Genomic DNA, 24,031 nt, shown 5'->3' on the forward strand with positions numbered 1-24,031 from the left:
CTATAATGGGATTTTTCTTTCTTTTTTACAATTTTTTTTTTTTTTTGAGATGCAATTTCAAGCTTGTCACCCAGGCTGGAGTGCAGTGGTGTGATCTCAGCTCACTGCAACCTCCGCCTCTGGGGTTCAAGCAATTCTTCTGCCTCAGCTTCCTGAGTGGCTGGGATTACAGGCATCTACCACCACGTTTGGCCAAGTTTTGTATTTTTAGTAGAAACAGGGTTTCACCATGTTGGCCAGGCTGGTCTTGAACTGCTGACCTCAGGTTATCCACCCACGTCAGCCTCCCAAAATGCTGGGATTACAGGAGTGAGCGACCACACGGGGCCTACAGTTTTTTTTTTTTTTTTTTTAGACGGAGTTTTGCTCTTGTTGCCCAGGGTGGAGTGCAGTGGTGTGATCTCGGCTAACTGCAACCTCCGCCTCCCAGGTTCAAGCGATTATCCTGCCTCAGCCTCCTGAGTAGCTGGGATTACAGGCATGTGCCACCACGCCCAGCTAATTTTTGTATTTTTAGTAGAGACGGGGTTTCATCATGTTGGCCAGGCTGGTCTCAAACTCCTGACCTCCGGTGATCCACCCACCTTGGCCTCCCAAAGTGCAGGAATTACAGGTGTGAGCCACCGCGCCCGGCCTACAGATGTATATTAAAATCCACTATCTGAATATCTTATTCTGCAAATCCTCTGAGATTCTCCATTAGTCATGAGACAATGTGCAATTCCATTTGTGTTGGGTAGGTCCTAAAATTTTCTTTAGATAGCCTTTGGTAATGAGATTTAATGATCAAATGGTGAACTTTAGTATGTACGTGCTAGGTCTTCCTGCTCAGACATACCAAAGCATTGGCCCTTTAATATAGAATCTTTATTATGAATGGCTGGAGAATTCACTAAGTTGGATAGATACACTAAGAGGAAAATGACCTTTAAATATAAATAATTGTATTTTCCCTTACCTCCAGGCTATTCTGCACCTAAATTTGTTTCAATCTGTTCTAAGATACTACTATAGATGACAGTATTATAGTCTTTATTGGTCATATGTACCCACAGTACAGGGGGACATTTACTATCATGTTCTCTCTTTTCTCAGTTATTTTCTTTTTCTAAATCCAGTCTCTTTCTTGTAGTTATACAGGTGTTTGTTTTATAATTATTTTCTTAAAACTCTACATATATGTTTTTATACTTTTGTCTATTATTGCATATTCTTAATAAAAAAGTTAAAAACTCATTTGGAAAGTTTTATGTTTTGAGATGCTACAATAGGAAAGTGTGACATTCAAAAATGTAGTTTCTTTATCCTGATCTTCATCATTTCTTTATACTGCTTCTCATTTATAGTTTTGTTGACAATCTGATGTCACTGTCACTGAAACAGAAGTTACATGGTCAGGAGGAAATGAGACAACAAAAGAAAACTTTCTTCCAGTTGCTTTAATATTGGCTAAAATGTTTGCACACCTGTTAAGATTTATTACCAGAATAAATAATGCCTACATAATTATGTGTTCTGAAGGAAGTTATAGTTTAACTTTAATTAGGTAGCTAAACTATAAAAAAAAAAACAAGTGTTAACCTAAAAACAATAGCCTACCCCTTCCTTAAAGAGGAGTCACAAATATGAGTTGAGGCCAGGCACAGTGGCTCACACCTGTAATTTTAGCACTTCAGGAGGCCGAGGTGGGCATATCACTTGAGCTCAGGAGTTCAAGACCAGCCTGGGAAACGTGGCAAAACCCTATGTCTGCTAAAAATACAAATATTAGCTGGGTGTGGTGGCACGCGCATGTAGTCCCAACTACTTGGGAGGCTGAGGTGAGAGGATTGCTTGAACCAGGGAGGTGGAGGTTGCAATGAGATGAGATCATGCCACTGCACCCCAGCCTGGGCGACAGAGGGATACCCTGTCTCAAAACAAAAACAAAACCAAAAAAACAAATATGACTTGGAGTAGCCATGAGGCAGGCAGGGGAGGGAACTAATCCCAACCTTGAGTCAAAGATCAGACCCTCAGGAAATTTGGAGATGTCTAAGGAATACTTTATGGCTCAAGCTGAGCTTTTGCCAGGTTAACATTTACTTTTAAGCATAAATTTATGCTTTCAAAAATGTTTTTGAGGCATAAGGGATATTCTTTCCTTAAGGAATTTGTAGTCTGGTCAGGAGAAATAGTTGATTGCAATATGATATAATAGAAGTTATGAGAGATGTATGGGCACACCCAGGTGCAGAACCTAATCCAGAGGGTGGAGTGGAGAAGTAAACAATGTTAGAGAAGGTTATGTGGAAATGTGACCCCTGTACTTAATGTTTAACTACAAGGAGGAGTTGTGGAAGGAAGAATATTGGTTCTTCTCAACAGAGCAGTGTGTGCAAAGGCCAATAGGGGAAAGAGGCCAAAGAAAAGACTAGTGGGCCGGGCGCGGTGGCTCACGCCTGTAATCCCAGCACTTTGGGAGGCCGAGGCAGGCGGGTCACGAGGTCAGGAGATCGAGACTATCCTGGCTAACACGGTGAAACCCCATCTCTACCAAAAATACAAAAAAATTTAGCTGGGCATGGTGGCGGGCGCCTGTAGTCCCAGCTACTCGGAGGCTGAGGCAGGAGAATGGCGTGAACCCGGGAGGCGGAGCTTAGTCAGCCAAGATTGCGCCACTGCACTCCAGCCCGGGTGACAGAGACCCCGTCTCAAAAAAAAAAAAAAAAAGAAAAAAAGAAAAGACTAGTGAATAGCCACTTTTGTTTTGTTTTGTTTTTAGAGACAAGGTCTCACTATGTTCCCAAAGGCTAGCCAACTCTTGGCCTCAAGCGATCCTCCTGCATTAGCCATTTGGATTCCATCCTGAAGGCTGAGAGGAAATGTTTGAAAGATTTTTAAGCATGAGGGTAGGGAGTTATATCATTACACTCGATGTTAAAGATTGTCCTGGCTATAGCAGGACAAATAGAATTAGAGGTCCTCTAGCCCTGGCAGTGTGGTGGTCAGATATTAAGTCTTGAATAAGCTTAATTTTTAATGTATTATTGAGTCTTGGAAAGTAGAAATAATCTTCAAGGGGCCCCCAAACACCAAAATTAAAATCCAAGAGGTGAGCAATAAAGATAACATGAAGATCAAATTACCCTGGGGCAAATTACCAAATCAGTCTTGAGATTCAGGAGTTGGTTGGTCAGGAGTAAACTTGATGGTTGAGGTAAAGTGGGGAAACTAGGCTTAAATATGCTCCCAGTTGTGTGGCACTCCCATAATCCTTCTGTACTTGGCTCTCAGCAGAAACAGATCTTTCCCTTTGAAGGAAGATGTCCTCAATTTAGGCCTCCAGAATCTCATAAATTCACAAAATGTTAAACGTGAACCTCTTAATCAAAGATCATCAAACATACAAACAAGGAAGAAGTGACAAATAAAGTCCTCAGATATTATCAGATATCAAGGACTTCATATATTGTCCCATATTAAAATAATCAGACTAGGCCGGGCGCGGTGGCTCACGCTTGTAATCCCAGCACTTTGGGAGGCCAAGGCGGGCGGATCACGAGGTCAGGAGATCGAGACCATCCTGGCTAACACGGTGAAACCCCGTCTCTACTAAAAATACAAAAAATTAGCCAGGCGTGGTGGCGGGCGCCTGTAGTCCCAGCTACTCGGAGAGGCTGAGGCAGGAGAATGGCGTGAACCCGGGAGGCGGAGCTTGCAGTGAGCCGAGATTGCGCCACTGCACTCCAGCCTGGGCGACAGAGCGAGACTCCGTCTCAAAAAAAATAAATAAAATAAAATAATCAGACTAAAAATATGACATTTTTAAAGAAATAAAATAATAACAAAATAGCAAAAAATCACAAATCACCAGACAAATGTGAAAAATAACTAAATAAAACTTTTACTAATGAAAAATTATTGAAATCAAAATCTCAGGGTGAGTTTGAATTAGTAAATAGGAAGCCAGATATTTTTTAAAAACTCTCCAGAGGCCAGGCGTGGCTCATGCTTGTAATTCCAGCACTTTGGGAGGCGGAGGCAGGCAGATCACCTGAGGTCAGCAGTTCAAGACCAGCCTGGCCAACATGATAAAACCCTGTCTCCACAAAAATACAAAAATTAGCCAGGCGTGGTGATGTGTAGCTGTAATACCAGCTACTTGGGAGGCTGAGGCAGGAGAATTGCTTGAACCTGGGAGGTGGAGGTTGCAGTGAGCCAAGATTTTGCCATTGCACTCCAGCCTGGGTGACAGGTGAGACTCTGTCTCAGAAACAAACAAAAACTCTCCAGAAAGCAATACAGAGAACAAGCAAATGGAAAATATAAAAGGTTAAAAGACAGGGAGTTAAAATAATAAAGACTGAAGTCCTAGAAGGAAAGAAAAAAGAAAATAAAGGAGAGCCAAAGTGCTTAGAGACCTAAGAGCTGAGAATTTTTGAAGCTAAGAAATGAAACTACAGTTATGGGAAGCACAACATATACCAAACAGAATAAATAAATTCATGCACAGTCATGTTATAGTAAAACTGCAAAACACCAAAAGAGAAAATCTTAAAGGACCAAAGAAAAGATACACCACCTACAAAACCACAATCAATAAGAAAGATAGATTTCTCACTGCTATATTAGAAGCTGGAAGAGGAGGGCATACTATCTTCAATGTGATAAGAGACAATGATCAACCTGGAATTTTATGTCCAGAGAAACTATTTTTCAAGGATGATGGTGAAATACAAAGACGTTTCAGATAAGCAAAATAGAAACTGCCTCCAACAGACTTTCACTTAAGGAAATTCTACTTTAGGAAGAAGGAAAATGGTGCCAGAAAGGAAGTCCGAGATACAGGAAGGAACGGTGAGCAAAGAAATGCGTAAGCACCTGTGTAAATCTAAACAAGTGCTACGTGTATAAAATAATAATGATGATGATGATATCTAATTTATGAGGCTAAAAAAAGAAAATACTGGACAACTAGAAGAGTGGTTAAAATATTAATATTTAAAATTTAGGTTTTATGTTAATTTTAAATTAATGTATCATGCATGTTAAAATTTCAAGGATAACTTCTAAAAGAAAAGTACATAACTTCCAAGCCAATAAAGAGGAAAATTGAATTTAAAAAAAATTTTTTTTTTTTTTTTTTGAGACGGAGTCTCGCTCTGTCATCCAGGCTGGAGTGCAGTGGCACAATCTCGGCCCACTGCAAGCTCTGCCTCCTGGGTTCACGCCATTCTCCTGCCTCAGCCTCTCCAAGTAGCTGGGACTACAGGCGCCCGCCACCACACCCGGCTAATTTTTTTTGTATTTTTAGTAGAGACAGGGTTTCACCGTGGTCTTGATCTCCTGACCTCGTGATCCACCCGCCTCGGCCTCCCAAAGTGCTGGGATTATAAGCGTGAGCCACCGTGCCCGGCCTAAAAAAATTTTTAAATAAAAAGTTATTTTAGCTAGGTGCAGTGGCTCATGCCTATAGTCTGTGCTACTCGGGAGGCTGAGGCAGGATAATTGTTTGAGCCCCGGAGTTCAAGTCTACAGTGAGCTATGATGGCCCCACTGCATTTCAGCTTGGATAACAGACAAGACCCCACCCGTCTCTTAAAAAAAAAAAAAAGTAACCCCAAAATATGCACAACTATGATCTATCAGTAAAACAACACCAAAAAAAAACCACTTAAAAATTTCTCTATTTAGCTTTGTGACCTCTGTTATGCTGCATAACCTCTGTGAGCCTTAGTTTTCTCATCTTTAATGTGTGGTTAGTAGTAGTACTTCCTTTATAGGGTTGTTGTGAAGATATAATCAGATAGTGCATGTAAAAAGCACAAATCTAGTACATAATAAGCATTAGCACATATCTAGCATATAATAAGTATTCAATAGACATTAGTAATTAGACGTTACTGCTGTTAGACAATACCAGTGGCTCTCTTATATGTATATTCCCTATACAAAGGGAAGGGGAGCTAACATTTTAAGTGCCTGCTATATGCCAGGCACTATACTAAATGCTTTCTTATATATTGCATCTCATGTAACCCTCACAACAATCTTGTGAAAATATATATTTGTGTCTGCATTTTATAGATGAGGACAATGTACTTCAGAAAGTTTAAGTAATATAACCAAGGCACTTAATGACAGTGGGTTTCTACTATACCTCACATCAAAAGAACTTCAAATTGGCTGGGCACGGTGGCTCACTCCTGTATTCCCAGCACTTTGGGAGACTGAGGCTGGTGGATGACGAGGTCAGGAGTTTGAGACCAGCCTGACCAACATAGTGAAATCCCATCTCTACTAAAAATACAAAAATTAGCTGGGTGTGGTAGTGCACACCGGTAATCCCAGCTACTCAGGACGCTGAGGCAGGAGAATCGCTTAAACCTTTGAAGTGGAGGTTGCAGGGAGCCGAGATCACGTCACTGCACTCCAGCCTGGGCGACAGAGCAAGCCTCCATCTCAAAAAAAAAGAGAAAAGAACTTCAAATTAATACATACATATCTAGAAGGATTAAAAGCTCAAATGCTTTTTACTTTTTTCTGACTTATTTTACCCCACTCTGAAATTTAGTGTCATGGAAACAGATTTCAAAAAAGCCAAAATTCTCCTCAAAAATTAAAATTTTGCATGTCAAGCCAGGCGCAGTCACTCATGTCTGTAATCCCAACACTTTGGGAGGCCAAGGTGGGAGGATAGCTTGAGGCCAGGAGTTGGAGACCAGCGTGGGCAACACAGCAAGACCTTGTCTCTACAAAAAAAAATTTTTTTTAAAACAGCCAGGCATGGTAGCACATACCTGTAGTCCCAGCTACTCAGGAGGCTGAGGTGGAAGGATTGCTTAAGCCCAGGAGGTCAAGGCTGCAGTGAGCCATGATCATGCCACCGCATTTCAGCCTGGGGGAAAGAGCGAGACACTGTCTCAAAAAAAAAAATTGCACATCATTTATTGACTGACAGCAAACCATGGGAATTCACTAAAGATCTTGAAGTCAGACAAAATCATATTTGGGGGTGTTTAAGAGGATTAAAGAAACATCCTCTTCTCTTACTGTATACTTTGCTTTGAGTTCATGTAGTATGATGTGAAACGAATCACAACAAAGTGGCCTGTTCTTAGGGTGCCTGCTGGAAGTTAGTATTCCTCTCAAAACATTCTTTCTCTTCTCTTTTCTCCTTTCCTAGGGGTACACATCTTTCTGGAATGACTGCATATCATCAGGCCTGCGAGGGGGCATCCTGATAGAGCTGGCCATGCGGGGTCGAATCTATCTGGAACCCCTGACCATGCGTAAGAAGCGACTACTAGACAGAAAGGTACTGAATCCTCTGTGAATGTCCATGGCTTATGGAAAGGCAAATACCAACAGTACATTTGGGAAGAATAGAAAGATTTGAGTAGTAAGATAAAATAAATATCACTGACTCAGCAGTTCCATTGTCTAAACAGGTTAATTATCCTATAGCAAGAGGGAGAAATCAAAGTATCCATAGTCCAAAGAGTTATAGGAAGCTCCTGGTTTTGTCTTCCTTTTTTATGCAGAAAAAGCACACTTAGGATGCTGTTGATTAAACTCCTCCTATAGCTATAGCTATAACATTTTGAAATAGCCGGGCACGGTGGCTCACGCCTGTAATCCCAGCACTTTGGGAGGCCAAGGCGGGCGGATCACGAGGTCAGGAGATCGAGACCATCCTGGCTAACACGGTGAAACCCCGTCTCTACTAAAAATACAAAAAAAAAAATTAGGCGAGGTGGCGGGCGCCTGTAGTCCCAGCTACGCGGGAGGCTGAGGCAGGAAAATGGCGTGAAGCCCGGGGGGCGGAGCCTGCAGTGAGCCGAGATCGCACCACTGCACTCCAGCCTGGGTGAAAGAGCGAGACTCCTTCTCAAAGAAAAAAAAAAAGAAATACAGTATGATGTAGGGGGAGGGACTCATATGGGTCGGGTCAGTCATTGATTAACCCTGGTTATTCTCCAATAACTATTCTGTTTCCTTCCATTTACTGCAAGTCCTTTCCAACCATACTCCTGTATCCATTTTCTTACTGAATTTTTCCACTCACAACTTCTTTATCATCCTAAGCACTCTACTTAAACTACATTCTTAGGTATCACCAGCTTCTTTTCAGTCTTTGATTTATTTTTCTCTTTTAACCTGTATGTGGCATTTGACACTTTTTTTCCCTTTGAAACTTTCTTCATTCTTGGCCTTTGTTGTTATCTTATTCTCTTGCTTCTCTGACTATACACTGTTTCCTTACTTCTCCATTCCTTAACATCCAAGTCTCAGTTTGTGTCGCTTGAGTGATTTTCTATCCTTTCAGAGATATCATTTACCTTTATAGCTTCATCTGTCACCTTCATGAGATTAATTTTCAAATTTCTAGGCAGGTCTTGTTTTTCCACCTCCAGAAACATATTTAAGTATTGGCTAGAAATTTCAACTTGGCTATCCCATATCATTTAAAACCAAACTTAACAAAAAAGAAAGAAAACCAAATTATCAACCTTTCCCCAAAACTGACTTCCTTTTCTGACTTTCCTGCCTTTGTTTATTTATTTATTTATTTAAATTTTTATTTTTTTAATAGAGACAAGATTTTGCCGTGTTGCCCAGGCTGGTCTCAAATTCCTGAGCTCAGGTGATCCACTCGCATCAGCCTCCCAAAGTGCTAAGATTACGGGCATGAGCCACTGAGCCTCCAGCTGTTTCCTACCTTTATTAATGGTTTCAGAAGTTGGTTTCCAGACTCAAAATGAGTTGTTATTGAAACTTTTCTCCATTATCATTCATATCCAGTTTGTCACTAGGGCCCACTTCAAATGTTATTTTTGTCTTCACACTATCACTCCATACTATATTTTAAACTTCTTGAGGACAGGGACAGTATATTATGATTCCTTACATTTCTTGCAATTTTTAACCAGTAACATATACATGATATATTGAAAGATTTTAACCTGAATGAAGTGAAGGAATCAGGGTTCCTTCTTTCTCCTTTTCTCAAAGGTACTGCTAAAGTCAGACAGCCCAACAGGTGATGTTTTACTGGATGAAACCCTGAAACACATCAAAGCAACTGAACCCACAGAAACTGTCCAAACATGGATAGAGCTACTCACTGGTAAGATGACTTAAAATAATATATGAATTTCACACTTCGTTATCTTTATCCTACCCTGAAATTTGTAAAAAATGTACCAAAATTCATCGTGCTGGATGAGATAGATGTGGTTCACTATTTAATCCTAATGAGGGACAGAAAAAGCATGGTTACTTGATACCCAAAGTTTTCCAAAACTTCACCTTATCTTCTGCCACCCCACCCGGAAAGCTGTTTGACAGTATTCTTCAGAAGAAACTTTTAAAACATCTTTATTGAGAGGACAATGAGAATATTGGCATTGATGCAATCTATTATTCTTATTAGAATTTCCCAGTTTTAATTTGCCAAATAATATTTTATTGCATGGCCATACCACATTTGTTTATCCAGTCATCGGTTGATGAATATTTGAGTTATTTCCACATTTTGGGTATTGTGAATAATGTTGCTGTGAACACGCATGGACAAGTTTTTGTTTGAACATGTTTTCATTTCTTGTGGGTATGTAGCTAGGAGGAGATAACTGGGCCAAATGGTAAATCAATGAGTAACATTCTTATTGTGGTAAAATATACATAACATTTATTATTATTATTATTTTTTCAAGATGGAGTCTTGCTCTGTTGTCCAGGCTGGAGTACAGTGACGCAATCTCAGCTCACTGCAACCTCTGCCTCCTGGGTTCAAGTGATTCTCCTGCCTCAGCCTCCCAAGTAGCTGGGATTACAGGCACATGCCACCACGCCTGGCTAATTTTTGTATTCTTAGTAGAGACGGGGTTTCACCATGTTGGCCAGGCTGGTCTCAAACTCTTGACTTCGTGATCTGCCCACCTTGGCCTCCCAAAGTGCTGGGATTACAGGTGTGAGCCACCGCGCCCAGCCAACATTTATTATTATTTTAGCCATTCTTAAGTGTACAATTCTGTGAAATTAAATATATTTGCAATATTTTGTAACTGTCACCTCTATCTATACTATACCCAAAGCTTCCTCATCATTACCCATTAAAACTCTGTACCTATTAAATGATAACTTCCTCTTTCTCTCTCCCCCCAGTCCCTGGTAACCTCTATTCAACTTTGTTTCTATGAATTTGCTTACTCTAGGTACCTCATATAAGTAGAATCATACAATATCTGTCATTACTTTGCCGAGCTTATTCACTAAGCATAATGTTTTCAAGGTCCATTCATGTGACAGCATATATCAAAATTTCATTCCTTTTTATGGCTGAGTGATATTCCATTGTATGTATATAACACTTTTGTTTAACCATTCATCTGTTGATGGACACTTGCCTTGTTTCTACCTTTTGGCTATTGGGAATAATGCTGCTGTGAACATTGATACACAAATATCTGTTCAAGTTCCTGCTTTTAATTCTTATGGATATATACCTAGGAATAGAATTGCTGGGTCATATGGCAGTTTTATGTTTAACCTTTTGAGAAATCACCAAACATTTCCACAGAGACTGCACCGTTTTATATTCCCACCAGTAGTGCACCAGGGTTTCAATTTGTCCACATCCTGATTACCACTTGTTCTTCTCTTTCTTTTCTTTTTTTAATTATAGGCATCTGAGTAGGCTTAAAATGTTATCTCATTGTGGTTTTGATTTTTATTTTCAAATGAAAATAGTTTTCATGTCATTCCTAATGACTAAAAATATTGAGCATATTTTTGTGTGCTTACTGACCATTTATATATCTTCTTTGGAGAAATATAAAATACTTTTCCCATTTTTTTTTTTTTTTTACTACGCTCTTCCGAGACGGAGTCTCGCTCTGTCATCGCCCAGGCTGGAGTGCAGTGGCGCAATCTCGGCTCACTGCAAGCTCCGCCTCCCGGGTTCACGCCATTCTCCTGCCTCAGCCTCTCCGAGTAGCTGGGACTACAGGCGCCCGCCACCACGCCCGGCTAATTTTTTGTATTTTTAGTAGAGACGGGGTTTCACCCTGGTCTCGATCTCCTGACCTTGTGATCCGCCCGCCTCGGCCTCCCAAAGTGCTGGGATTACAAGCGTGAGCCACCGCGCCCGGCCTACTTTTCTCATTTTTAAGTTTGATTGTTTTGTTGTTGTTGAGGTTTTTTTGTATTTATTTATGAGATGCGGTCTCACTCTGTTACCCAGGATGGAGTGCAGTGGTGCAATCTCGGCTCACTGCAACCTCTATCTCCCGGGCTCAAGGATCCTCCCACCTCAGCCTCCCGAGTAACTGGGACTATGGGTGCACACCATCACTCCTGGCTAATTTTTTGTATTTTTGGTGGAGACGGGGTTTTGCTGTGTTGCCCAGGCTGGTCTCTGAACTCCTGAGCTCAGACAGTCTACCCATCTTGGTCTCCCAAAGTGCTGGGATTACAGGCATGAGCCACCGTGCCTGGCCAGAAGTTCTTTATATATATTCTGGATATTAATCTTGCTGAGACCAGCTTGGTTGTGGAGACCCTAACCCAGTGGCGCTAGAGGAATTAAAGACACACACACAGAGAAATATAGAGTGTGGAGTGGGAAATCAGGGGTCTCACAGCCTTCAGAGCTGAGACCCTTGAACAGAGATTTACCCACATATTTATTGACAGCAAGCCAGTCATAAGGTTTACTAAAAGTATTCCTTATGGGAAATAAAGGGATGGGCCGAAATAAAGGGACGGGCTCTGGCTAGTTATCTGCAGCATGAATATGTCCTTAAGGTACAGATCTCTCATGCTATTGTTTGTGGTTTAAGAACACCTTAAGCGATTTCCCACCCTGGGTGGGCCAGGTGTTCCTTGCCCTCATTCGGGTAAACCCACAAACTTCCAGGGTGGGCGTCAAGGCCATAACGAGCATGTCACAGTGCTGCAGAGATTTTGTTTATGGCCAGTTTTGGGGCCACTTTATGGCCAGATTTTGGGGGCCTATTCCCAACATGTCCCCCTTCTTTGTTTTACAAAGCAATAAAAGCAAAGGCAGCTTTATCAAGGTGAGCTACTTCTCACAGGAGTCAGGATCCACATCTGCAGACTATACAGAGACAAACAACACAGATTAATAACACAATCTTCATTGAAATCAAAGGGCTTCCAAGTGTTTTAATCCATTTTAATGGGTTACTAGCTGTTAATCTGTCTGCAGCTCCTTCAAGCACTCCAGTTCCTGGCATTAAGGTCAGGTGTGCCTGGGATGCTTAAAATATTTGTTCTTTTAATTTTGCAATATCCAAAGACAAGTTTGTAGAGTGTCCTTCTAGATGCTTTTTTTATTCTTTCCCAAATTTGGATCTTATTAAGAACCATTAATAGTTTCCACAAATCCGCCGGGCGTGGTGGCTCACGCCTGTAATCCCAGCACTTTGGGAGGCCGAGGCGGGCGGATCACGAGGTCAGGAGATCGAGACCATCCTGGCTAACACAGTGAAACCCCGTCTCTACTAAAAATACAAAAAAAATTAGCCGGGCAAGGTGGCGGGCGCCTGTAGTCCCAGCTACTCAGGAGGCTGAGGCAGGAGAATGGCGTGAACCCCAGGAGGCGGAGCCTGCAGTGAGCCGAGATCGCGCCACTGCACTCCAGCCTGGGTGACAGTGAGACTCTGTCTCAAAAAAAAAAAAAAAAAAAAATAGTTTCCACAAATCCTTATGTTTACCTCCTACAGTGGGCCATATCATTTGAGGTTGAGGTGCCACTCTGCCGCCATGTTTCCAGATAATAGGAACTCTTGCCATACTTCTTACCATTTCTACCATCTGACCATTTTGTTCAGACCCGCTGAACATAGTGTGGCCGTGACAGGCAAACTGAGAGGTGCAATTCAAGCTAAACATCCCCTTAGGGGACCAATCAATAATGATTCCATAGGAATCATTGCGCAGCACCTTTTCCTGTTCTGCAATATAATCTTCCTAAACAAGTACGTTCATTTTTTCTGGCCAGGTTCAATTTTGTTTACAAATAGGTTTTTGAGGGAGGTATGCCTCAGTTATAGGAGCAGATTTATTATGGTAAATACTGAGATCAGAAAGCATGTGTAACTGTGTCAGAGTGATTACATCCAGGCATTATTGCCAGCCAAGATTGATAAATATGCCCAATGAGTATCATTGTTCTCTGTGTCAGCCCTTGTTGAAGGAATACTCACAGCAATGGTGATCACCACTATCATAGCTACCATTAAATTACTCATTGTGACTGGTTATCCCGATTTCCTCAGGTTTTCTTCCTCCATCTGTGACAGCTTCTTCATCTGTCCTCAGGTGGGTGGCTGTGTTCAACTGGTGTTGCTCATGACAGTTGGGGTCCTCCTCAGCATCAGTCTCGACATGGCTGCAACCGGGGGGTCTTCGGGATCCTCCCGGAATCTCTTCTTCAGCATCTGGCTCATGATAAGGTTTCAGGTGTCTTGATGGTATCCAAATCAGCTGTTGATTCGGTCCTGGAGAAACACAAGCATAACCTCTACCCCAAGTTATTATTTTACCTATTTCCCAACTTTTTGTTATCGGATCTCTCCACCAAACCAGTTGTTTTGCTTCTGTCTTTGCAGCTGATTAGATGCTGTTCAGCTGCTGCTAACATCTGGCCTTTAGGCAGGCTCAAAAAATTTAAAATTAATGATGCTAGATTCAGTTGTATATGGGGTGTCCCGTAATCCCCATTTCCCCCCAAGTTTTGTTTTTGCAACTGCTGTTTCAGGGAGAGATTCATTCTTTCCACTATGGCTTTTCCTTGAGAATTATCAGTAATGTGTTTAATATTCCATATAGAGAAAAATGTAGCTAGAGCTTGGCTAGTATAGCCTGGGGCATTATCTGTTTTAATAGAAGCTGGAATGCTCATCACCACAAACACTGCAAAAGGTGACCTTTGGCTGGGCGCGGTGGCTCACGCCTGTAATCCCAGCACTTTGGGAGGCCGAGGCGGGTGGATCACGAGGTCAGGAGATCGAGACCATCCTGGCTAACACAGTGAAACCCCGTCTCTACTAGAACAAAAAATTAGCCAGGCGAGGGGGCGGGAGCCTGTAGTCCCAGCTACTCAGGAGGCTGAGGCAGGAGAATGGCGTGAACCCCGGGGGCGGAGCCTGCAGTGAGCCGAGATTGCGCCACTGCACTCCAGCCTGGAAGACAGCGAGACTCCGTCTCAAAAAAAAAAAAAAAAAAGGTGACGTTTAACATAAGCAGGAGACTCTCCTGATTGGCATGTAGCCCAGACAAAGTGATAAAAGGTGTCCACACATACGTGTACATAAGCTAGTCTCCCAAATGAGGGAACATGTGTGACATCCATTTGCCAAAAAGAATTAGGTTCCAGTCCTCAAGGATTAACTCCTCCTGTAAAAGATGAGGAATACACCATTTGACAAGTTGGGCATCGCTGGATAATAGCTTTAGCTTCTTTCCAGGTAATGCTGTATCTGCGTTTGAGACCAGAGGCATTAACATGGGTTAAATTGTGAAAGTGTTTAGCATTAGATACTGCATTAGCAACTAGGCAATCAGCCATTTGATTCCCTTCAGTTAAATGTTTGGGAAGAGGTTTTTTTTTTTTTTTTTTTGAGACGGAGTCTCACTTTTTCACCCAGGCTGGAGTGCAGTGGCTCGATCTCGGCTCACTGCAAGCTCCGCCTCCCGGGTTCACGCCATTCTCCTGCCTCAGCCTCTCCGAGTAGCTGGGACTATAGGCGCCCGCCACCACGCCCGGCTAATTTTTTGTATTTTTAGTAGAGACGGGGTTTCACCATGGTCTCGATCTCCTGACCTCGTGATCCACCCGCCTCGGCCTCCCAAAGTGCTGGGATTACAAGCGTGAGCCACCGCGCCCGGCTGGGAAGAGGTTTATGAGCCCTAATGTGAGTGATGTAAAAAGAGTGCATTCTACTTCTAACTGCCGTTTGCAACTGGGTAAATAAAGTCATCAGTTGTTCATCTGTATGAAATCCTAACTGAGCATTTTCAATTAACTGTGTGGAATGAACCATGTATGAAGAATCAGAAATCACATGAATAGGCAAATTAAAAGCAGTCAGTACCCCAGTTATAGCTACAAGCTCTGCTTTTTGAGGTGAAGTATAGGGCGTCTGGAAAACTTTACCTTTAGAGCCAGAATAAGAAGCTTTACCATTACCAGACCCATCTGTAAAAACATTCTCAGCACCTTCAATTGGTTTAAATTTAGTTATTCTAGGGAGAATCCGATTAGTTAATTTCAAAAATTGAAACAGTTTCGTTTTAGGAAAAAGATTATCGAGAATACCCACAAAGTCAGCTAAGTGGGTTTGCCAAGTAAGACTATTTATAAAAGCTTGCTGTATTTGTGCCTTTGTGAGAGGGACAATAATTTTTTCAGGATCATATCCCTGTAATTTAACAATCCGAGTTCTCCCATTTCCTATCATAGTAGCGATTTGATCCAAATAAGGAGTTAGAGTCTGTGAATTAGTATGTGGAAGAAAAAGCCATTCTACTAAGTCCTGCTCTTGGACAATAACACCAGTAGGTGAATGCTGAGTTGGAAAAATTAGCAAATCTAGAGTCTTCTCTGGATCTATTCTATTTATTTTAGCTTTATGGACTTGCTTTTCGATTTGCTGCAGCTCTGCCTCAGCTTCTTTTGTTAATTGCTGAGGGCTAGTGAGACTAGAAACTCCTCTAAGGATAGAAAATAGATTGCTCATGGCATAGGTAGGAATGCCTAGAGCAGGTCGTATCCAATTAATGTCCCCTAGTAATTTTTGAAAGTCATTTAATGTTTTCAATTGATCCCTACGTATGGCTACTTCTTGTGGCACAATGGTAGTGTCATTTACTAAGGTCCCCAAGTAGGAGTAAGGTGTAGTAGTCTGAATTTTGTCAGGAGCTGTAATTAAACCAGCACGAGAAATCGAATTTTGCAAGTGATCATAACATTGGAGTAATATTTCTCGAGTGGGGGCAGCACAAAGTATATCATCCATATAATGAATAATGTAACACTGTGAAAATTTTTTACGAGTAGGTTCAATTGTTTGCTCTACATAAGTCTGGCAAATTGTTGGACTGTTTAACATGCCTTGTGGCAACACTTTCCAGTGAAAATGCTTAGCAGGCTGCAGGTTGTTTACTGCAGGAATTGTAAATGCAAACCATTCACAGTCTTGCTCAGCTAAGGGGATAGTAAAGAAACAGTCTTTTAAATCTATGACTATTAAAGGCCAATTTTTCAGAATTGTAGTAGGAGAAGGCAGTCCTGGCTGTAATGCTCCTACAGGTTGTATAACTGAATTGATGGCTCTAAGATCTGTTAACATTCTCCATTTGCTTGATTTTTTCTTAATTACGAAAACTGGAGAATTCCAAGAGGAAAATGTTGGAGCTATGTGTCCGTTTTCTAATTGTTCATTAACGAAGTCCTTTAAAGCCTCTAGTTTCTCTTTACTTAGTGGCCATCATTCTATCCAAATTGGCTTATCTGTTAACCATTTTAAAGGTATAGGCTCCGGAGGCTTAACAATGGCCACCGTCAAAAATGATATCCTAAACCTTGGCAGGAACTTTGTCTTTCCGCTTGAAGCGGTTCCTTCAAACCTTGCAAATTTTTTCCTAGTCCCATACCAGGGACATACCCTATTTCATGCATCATGTGTTGATTCTGAGGGCTATATAATTGCTCTGGAATTAGAACTTGTGCTCCCCATTATTGTAATAAATCTCTTCTCCCTAAATTTATAGGTACATAAGTTATAACTGGTTGAATAGTCCCAGATTGTCCATTGGGCCCTTCACAATGGAAAATGTAACTACTTTGATACACTTCAGGGGCCTTACCAACTCCAACTGTGTTAAATTGAGCGGGTTGAATTGGCCACGTGGACAGCCAGTGCTGTAGAGAAATGATTGAAATGTCTGCTCCTATATCTACCAAACCTTTAAATTTCTTTCCCTGAGTAGTTATTTCACAGGTAGGACATTTATCAGTAATTTGATTCATCCAATAAGCAGCTTTGCCTTGTTTATTTGTGCTTCAAAATCCTCCTGTTCATTTAATGTCACTTTTCCCTGTTTCCACATACGGCACAAGCAAGAGCTGTGCTATACGCTCTCCTGGCTCTGCTTTCCAGGGAACAGAAGCAGATACAACAATTTGAATTTACCCACTGTAATCTGAATCAAGGACTCCTGTATGTATTTGTACTCCTTTTAAACTTAAACTAGATCTTCCTAGAAGTAATCTTATCGTTCCCTCGGGCAAGAGTCCACAGACTCCTGTTGGGACCTTTTGCAGGGGTTCCCCAGGCAGAAGGCTCACAGCTTTTGTGCAGCATAAATCTACTGCGGCACTACCGGCTATGGCGGGGGACAGACATTGTACAGGGGTGAGGGAATGGCCTAAGCTGGAAATGCCCCGGTTTGGAACCGGCCCCAGATGGTCCCCTCATGGCGTTTCCCAAATTTAAAAGGAAAAGGCTCAAATGTAGCTATAGTATTTCCCTGTTGATTTGGAGGGTGTATCCTAACAGGGAACTGCTTGCTGATTATTTCTTCTGCTTCTCCAAATTTGTTTTTTGGTTTGTTTGTTTGTTTGGAAATGGAATGTCTCGCTCTGTCTCCCAGGCTGGAATGCAGTGGCACAATCTTGGCTCACTGCAACCTCTGCCTCCTAGGTTCAAGCACTTCTCCCTGCCTCAGCCTCCCGAGTAGCAGGGATTACAGGCTCCCACCACCACACTGGCTAATTTTTGTATTTTCAGTAGAGATAGGGTTTCCCTAGGCCGGGCGCGGTGGCTCACGCTTGTAATCCCAGCACTTTGGGAGGCCAAGGCGGGTGGATCACGAGGTCAGGAGATCCAGACCACGGTGAAACCCCGTCTCTACTAAAAATACAAAAAATTAGCCGGGCGTGGTGGCAGGCGCCTGTAGTCCCAGCTACTCGGAGAGGCTGAGGCAGGAGAGGACTTGATGACCAAATTGCCCACTGCACTCCACCTGGCGACAGACGAGACTCTGTCTCAAAAAAAAAAAAAAAAAAAAGATAGGTGGTCTTGAACTCCTGACCTCAAGTGACTCACCCACCTTGGCCTCCCAAAGTGCTGGGATTACAGGCATGAGCCACCGCGCCCAGCCCCCCAGTATGTTTTTTTATTTCAGTTATTATAAGTTTTAGCTCCAAAATTTCCTTTTGGTCCCTTTATCTCTTTATTGATATTATCATTTTGTTTATACATTATTTTCCTGTCTTTATCCATATTTTTTTTAAATATTTGAGCATCTTTAAGACAGTTGTGGCTGGACGCGGTGGCTCACACCTGTAATCCCAGCACTTTGGAAGGCCAAGGCGGGTGGATCACTGGAGGTCAGGAGTTCAAGACCAGCATGGCCAACATGGTGAAACCCCGTCTGTACTGAAAATACAAAAATTAGCTGGGTGTGGTGGTGGGCACCTGTAATCCCAGCTACTTGGGAAGCTGAGGCAGGAGAATCACCTGAACCTGGGAGGTGGAGGTTGCAGTGGGCCAAGATTGTACCGCTGCACTCCAGCCTGGGCGACAAGAGTGAAACTCCATCTCAAAAAAAAAAAAAAAAAATAGTTGTAGTGAGTGTGGTGGCTCGCACCTGTAATCCCAGTACTTTGGGACACTCAGGTGGGAAGATCACTTGAGTCCAGGAATTTGAGACTAGCCTGGTCAACAGTGAGACCTCATCTCTACAAAACATAAAATTAGCTGAACATGGTGGTACATGCCTATAGTTCCAGCTACTCAGGAGGCTGAGACGGGAGGATCACTTGGGCTGGGGAGGTGGTGGCTGCAGTGAGCCAAGATCACACCACTCCAATGCAGCCTGGCAACAAAGCAAGACCCTGTCTCAAAAAAAAAAAAAAAGTTGCTTTCAAGTCTTTCTCCAGTAAATCTAACATAGGAGGCTGAGGCAGGAGAATCACTTGAACCCGGCAGGCGGAGGTTGCAGTGAGCCAAGATTGCGCCATTGCACTCCAGCTAGGGTGACAGTGTGAGACTCCGTCTCAAAAAAAAAAAAAAACAAAATTTATACCAAGTTTAATTCCAAGGAAACTTTACTTCTATATAACTCTATTCCCTCTCCCTCTTTTTGTGTTAATATTGCTATATGTTTCTTTTCTTTTCTTTTTTTTTTTTTTTTTTTTTGGCTTTTGTGTTTCTTTTATTGTTGTTTTTTGTTTTTTTTTTTTTTAGACAAAGTTTCACTATGTTACCCAGGCTGGTCTTAAACTGCTGGGCTCAAGCAATCTGCCCATCTTGGCATCCCAAAGTTCTGGGATTACAGGCATGGGCCCACCATGCCAGTATTGTTATACGTATTACATCTCTATGTGTTATAAATTCAACAATTCGTTGTTGTAATTATTAAAGAAGAGAAGAAAGCACAAATTATACTTACAGAGTTTGTTATATTAACCTCCTTATTTACCATTTCTGGTTTTCTTCATTTCTTCCTGTGGATTCAAGTTACCATCTGTTGTCATTTTCCTTACACCAACACAATTTTTTCCCACCCTCTTTCTTTGTGCTATTATTACATTGCAAAAGTTTAAAAAGTTAAAAATTATAACTCAGCCGGGCGCGGTGGCTCACACTTGTAATCCCAGCACTTTGGGAGGCCGAGGCGGGCGGATCACGAGGTCAGGAGATCGAGACCACGGTGAAACCCCGTCTCTACTAAAAATACAAAAAAATTAGCCGGGCGTGGTGGCGGGCGCCTGTAGTCCCAGCTACTCGGAGAGGCTGAGGCAGGAGAATGGCGTGAACCCGGGAGGCGGAGCTTGCAGTGAGCCGAGATTGCGCCACTGCACTCCAGCCTGGGCGACAGAGCGAGACTCTGTCTCAAAAAAAAAAAAAAAAAAAAATTATAACTCAACAATTATATAAATATTGTTTTGTGCAATTGCTTTATAAATCAGTTGAGATGAAGTATTCAATTATACCATCTTTTTTATTACTTACATAATTACTTTTACTGTTTGTTCATGTGGATTCAAATTACTGTCTAGTGTGTCCTGCTCTCAGCCTTAACAACTTCCCTTTAGTTTTAGTATTAATATTTCTTACAAGGCAGGTCTGCTAGCAGTGAACTCTTTCAGATGTTTTTATCTAGGAATGTATTTATTTTTTCTCCTTTTTAGAAATTTTTCTTTGCCTTCATTTTTGTTTTGGTTTTTTGGGTTTTTTTTGTTTTGTTTTGTTTTTTTTGAGACAGAGTCTCACTCTGTCACCCAGTCTGGAGTGCAGTGATCTCAGCTCACTGCAACCTCCACTTCCTGGGTTCAAGTGATTCTCCTGCCCCAGCCTCCTGAGTAGCTGGGACTACAGGTGCATGCCACCACACCTGCTTTGCTTTTATTTCTGAAAGATAGTTTGCCAGTTATAAGATTCTTGGCTAATAGTTTCTACCCTCACTTTGAATTAAGTCTACTCATTCTTCTGGCCTGCATTTTTTCTAATGGGAAGTCAGTTATTAAGCTTACAAAGTTCCACTGTGATGTGATAAGTCATTTTTCTCTTCTGCTTTCATGATTTTCCACTTATTTTTGGTTTTCAACATTTTTACTATGATGTTGGATATGGGTCTCTTTGTGTTCATCCAACTTGGAGTTTGTTGAGCTTCTCCAATGTGTGGTTGAGTGTTTTTCATCATGTTTGGCAAGATTTTAGCCATTACTTCCTTGAGTATTTTTTCTGCCTCTTTCTCTCCTTTCCTTCTGGTGCTTCCGTTTTATGTATGTTTGTCAAGTTGATGATATTTTATATTTCTCTGAGTCTGTTCATTTTTCTTCATTCTCTTTTCTCCTTGTTCTTCATATTACATAATTTCTTTGATCTCTAAGTTTGCTAATTCTTTATTTTGCCAGCTCAGATCTCTTGTTGGGTCCCTTGAGTGAATTTTTCATTTTGTTTGTTGTAATTTTTTTTTTTTTGAGTTTTGCTCTGTCACCCAGGCTGGAGTGTAATGGTGTGATCTTGGCTCATTGCAACCTCCGCCTCCTGGGTTCAAGTGATTCTCCTGCCTCAGCCTCCTGAGTAGCTGGAACTACAGGCACACACCACCATACCCGGCTAATTTTGTATTTTTAGTAGAGACAGAGTTTCACCATATTGGCCAGGCTGGTCTCAAACTCCTAGCTTCAAGTAATCCGCCTGCCTCAGCCTCCCAAAGTACTGGGATTATAAACGTGAGCCACCATGCCCAGTCTGTTTGTTGTACTTTTGAACTCTAGGATTTCTAAATGGTTTTTTTGTTTTTGTTTTTTTGAGATGGAGTCTTGCTTTGTTACACAGGCTGGAGTGCAGTGGTGCTATCTCGGCTCATGGCAGCCTCCACCTCCCAGGTTCAAGCGATTCTCTACCTCACCCTCCTGAGCAGCTGGGATTACAGGTGCCCACCATACCTGGCTAATTTTTGTATTTTTAGTAGAGATGGGGTTTCACCATGTTGGCCAGGCTTGTCTTGAACTCCTGGCCTCAAGTGATCCACCCACCTCAGCCTCCCAAAGTGCTGGGATTACAGGCGTGAGCCACCGGACCCAGCCTAAGTGGTTCTTTTTTTATAATTTCTCTCTTTATTGATATTCTCTATATGATAAGTCATGGTTTCCCTTAGGTCTTTGAACATATTTATAAAAGCTGCTTTATAGTCTTTGTAAAGTCCAACATTTTAGCGTTCTCAAAGGCAGTTTCCATTACCTGCTTTTTTTCTTCTGAAAGGGTCAATGGGTCACAATTTATTCTTTGTATACTTCATACTTTTTTGTCAAAAACTGGACATTTTAGATAATTGTGCAACTCTGGATACTATACTGCAGCTGTCCCCAGCCTTTCTGGCACCAGGACAGGTTTCATGGAAGACAATTTTTCCACTGGGGTGGGAGACGGGGGGATGGTTTCGGTATGATTCAAGTGCATTGCATTTTATTAGTCTCACAAGGAACATGCAACCTAGATCCCTCCCATGTGCAGTTCACAATAGGGTTCACACTCCTGTGGGAACCTAATGCCACTGCTGATCTGACGGGAGGCAGAGCTCAACTTTACTCATCCATGGCTCACCTCCTGCTGTGCAGCCGGGTTCCTAACAGGCTACAGACCAGTACTAGTCCATGGTCCAAGGGTTGGGGACAGCTGCTATACTGGTTTCTCCTTCCCACTAGAGGTTGATTGTGTTGTTTGCTTGGTAATTTGTTTCCTTAGTGACTTGTCTGCAGTAGCTCTCTGAAGTGTTTCTCTTGTAGTGTGCAGCCTCTGATGTCACTGCTCATATTTTCTTGTTTTTATCTTTTGGCCTAACTCCCTGTGTGTTGCCAGTGGGTCAGTAGAAGCCACTTATTAGTCATAGGTTGTGTGCTTAAGACCTTTTTGCCAATTAAATTTTTTTATCCTTTACTGTTGGATATGTGTGTGTGATTTTGACATAGCCATCACAAATCAGGGAGTTTACATTTTGCCTCACATTCAGTGAGGAACTAGCAGCTTGGTAGTTCCCTCTCTGATTTCTTCTCAGAGAGTAAGTACATCCTTGGACAGACACCAGGGGTGCATGTGATTTTTTAAATTTTATTTTTATTTTGTGTTTTTCATTTCTTGACATGAAGTCTCGCTCTGTCACTCAGGCTGGAGTGCACTGGTGCAATCTCAGCTGACTGAAACCTCCGCCTGCTGGGTTCAAGTGATTTTCCTGCCTAAGCCTCCAAGTAGCTGGGACTACAGGTGTGCACCACCACACCTGGCTATTATTATTATTTTTAAGCTTAGCTTCCTAGGAGTTGCCTCTGAGTTAGAGTAGCTTATTGTTCAGCCAGTGTTGGTTCAGTGGTTGTGCTTTAGCCCTTGGTGCCAGTGAAGCATCCACCCTTTTTTGATAGATCTATGTGGGGTCTGGGGAATACTCTCAAGTCAAGCTCCATGTCCTGCTCTGATTGCTCCTGAGTGGGTGTAGCCTGGTGCAAGCACACAGTCTTCCCAACCCCAAGTGTTGGTCATGATTCCAGAAGGGCTTTTCTTGGCTTTCTGTTTCTCTGGTTCTGCTTGTTAAACTTCTGGAGGCTTTGCCATTTGGGTTTGTCATACTAGTGCCATAGAGCTAGCAGCACCTTGTAATTGCTCTCCACCAAGATCTCTATGGTTTTCAACACCCTTAGGCATAGAATTCTCCACACTGTGTTTCAAATAAAGTCAGTCCTCTCAGGCAGAGCTTTGGAGCTCTTCATTCTTCAGGCCTTCCTTCCCTCCTGGGCAGAACTTCTGCACAAGGGCCCACTTCTCCTACAGTGATACCCACCTGCTGTATGAGTAGGTGCTGGGGGAAAGAGGTGTTAGCTCCTGGTCTTCTTGACTTGCCTTTTCTGTTGCAGCATCTCTAATCTATGAACAAGCTGGGATGGGAGCAATTGAAGTCTAAATATTGTCAGCCTACCAGGCCTAGGATAGAGCTTCTGCTCTACAAATAGGGTAGGAAACCTCAGTCCTCTCAGCTTCACCAGCAAATAGAACTTCTGCAATACAGAGTAGAAATCATCCGGGAGAGACTTGTGTCCTAAAGAGAATTTGAAAAATACATAAATAATTACAGTGTCACAGAGAGGTCACATAAGAACAGAAATAAGGCCAGGCGCGGTGGCTCCCGCTTGTAATCCCAGCACTTTGGGAGGCCGAGGCGGGTGGATCACGAGGTCAGGAGATCGGGACCAAGGTGAAACCCCGTCTCTACTAAAAATACAAAAAATTAGCTGGGCGTGGTGGCGGGTGCCTGTAGTCCCAGCTACTCGGAGAGGCTGAGGCAGGAGAATGGCGTGAACCCGGGAGGTGGAGCTTGCAGTGAGCCGAGATTGCGCCACTGCACTCCAGCCTGGGCGACAGAGCGAGACTCCGTCTCAAAAAAAAACAAAAAAGAACGGAAATAGAGTCTGTAAGCTCTAGCAATATGGAAGTCCTTGGTGACATTTTTTGAA

The 24,031-nt window shown here is 42.3% G+C and overlaps 1 protein-coding gene across 1 annotated transcript in view; it reads left to right on the forward strand.

Annotated features, from left to right (window-relative positions):
* GOLPH3L (golgi phosphoprotein 3 like) overlaps positions 1–24,031 on the forward strand; it is a 57,238-nt gene that overhangs the window by 30,490 nt on the left and 2,717 nt on the right. Inside the window, exons 3-4 of the mRNA XM_032154772.2 lie at positions 7,169–7,300; positions 8,998–9,112. Coding sequence (XP_032010663.1) covers positions 7,169–7,300; positions 8,998–9,112 — 247 coding nt within the window. The remainder of the gene's footprint in view (positions 1–7,168; positions 7,301–8,997; positions 9,113–24,031) is intronic.

The sequence above is a fragment of the Hylobates moloch genome, unplaced genomic scaffold, assembly GCF_009828535.3.
Source record: "Hylobates moloch isolate HMO894 unplaced genomic scaffold, HMol_V3 SCAFFOLD_5, whole genome shotgun sequence".
Lineage (NCBI taxonomy): Eukaryota > Metazoa > Chordata > Mammalia > Primates > Hylobatidae > Hylobates > Hylobates moloch.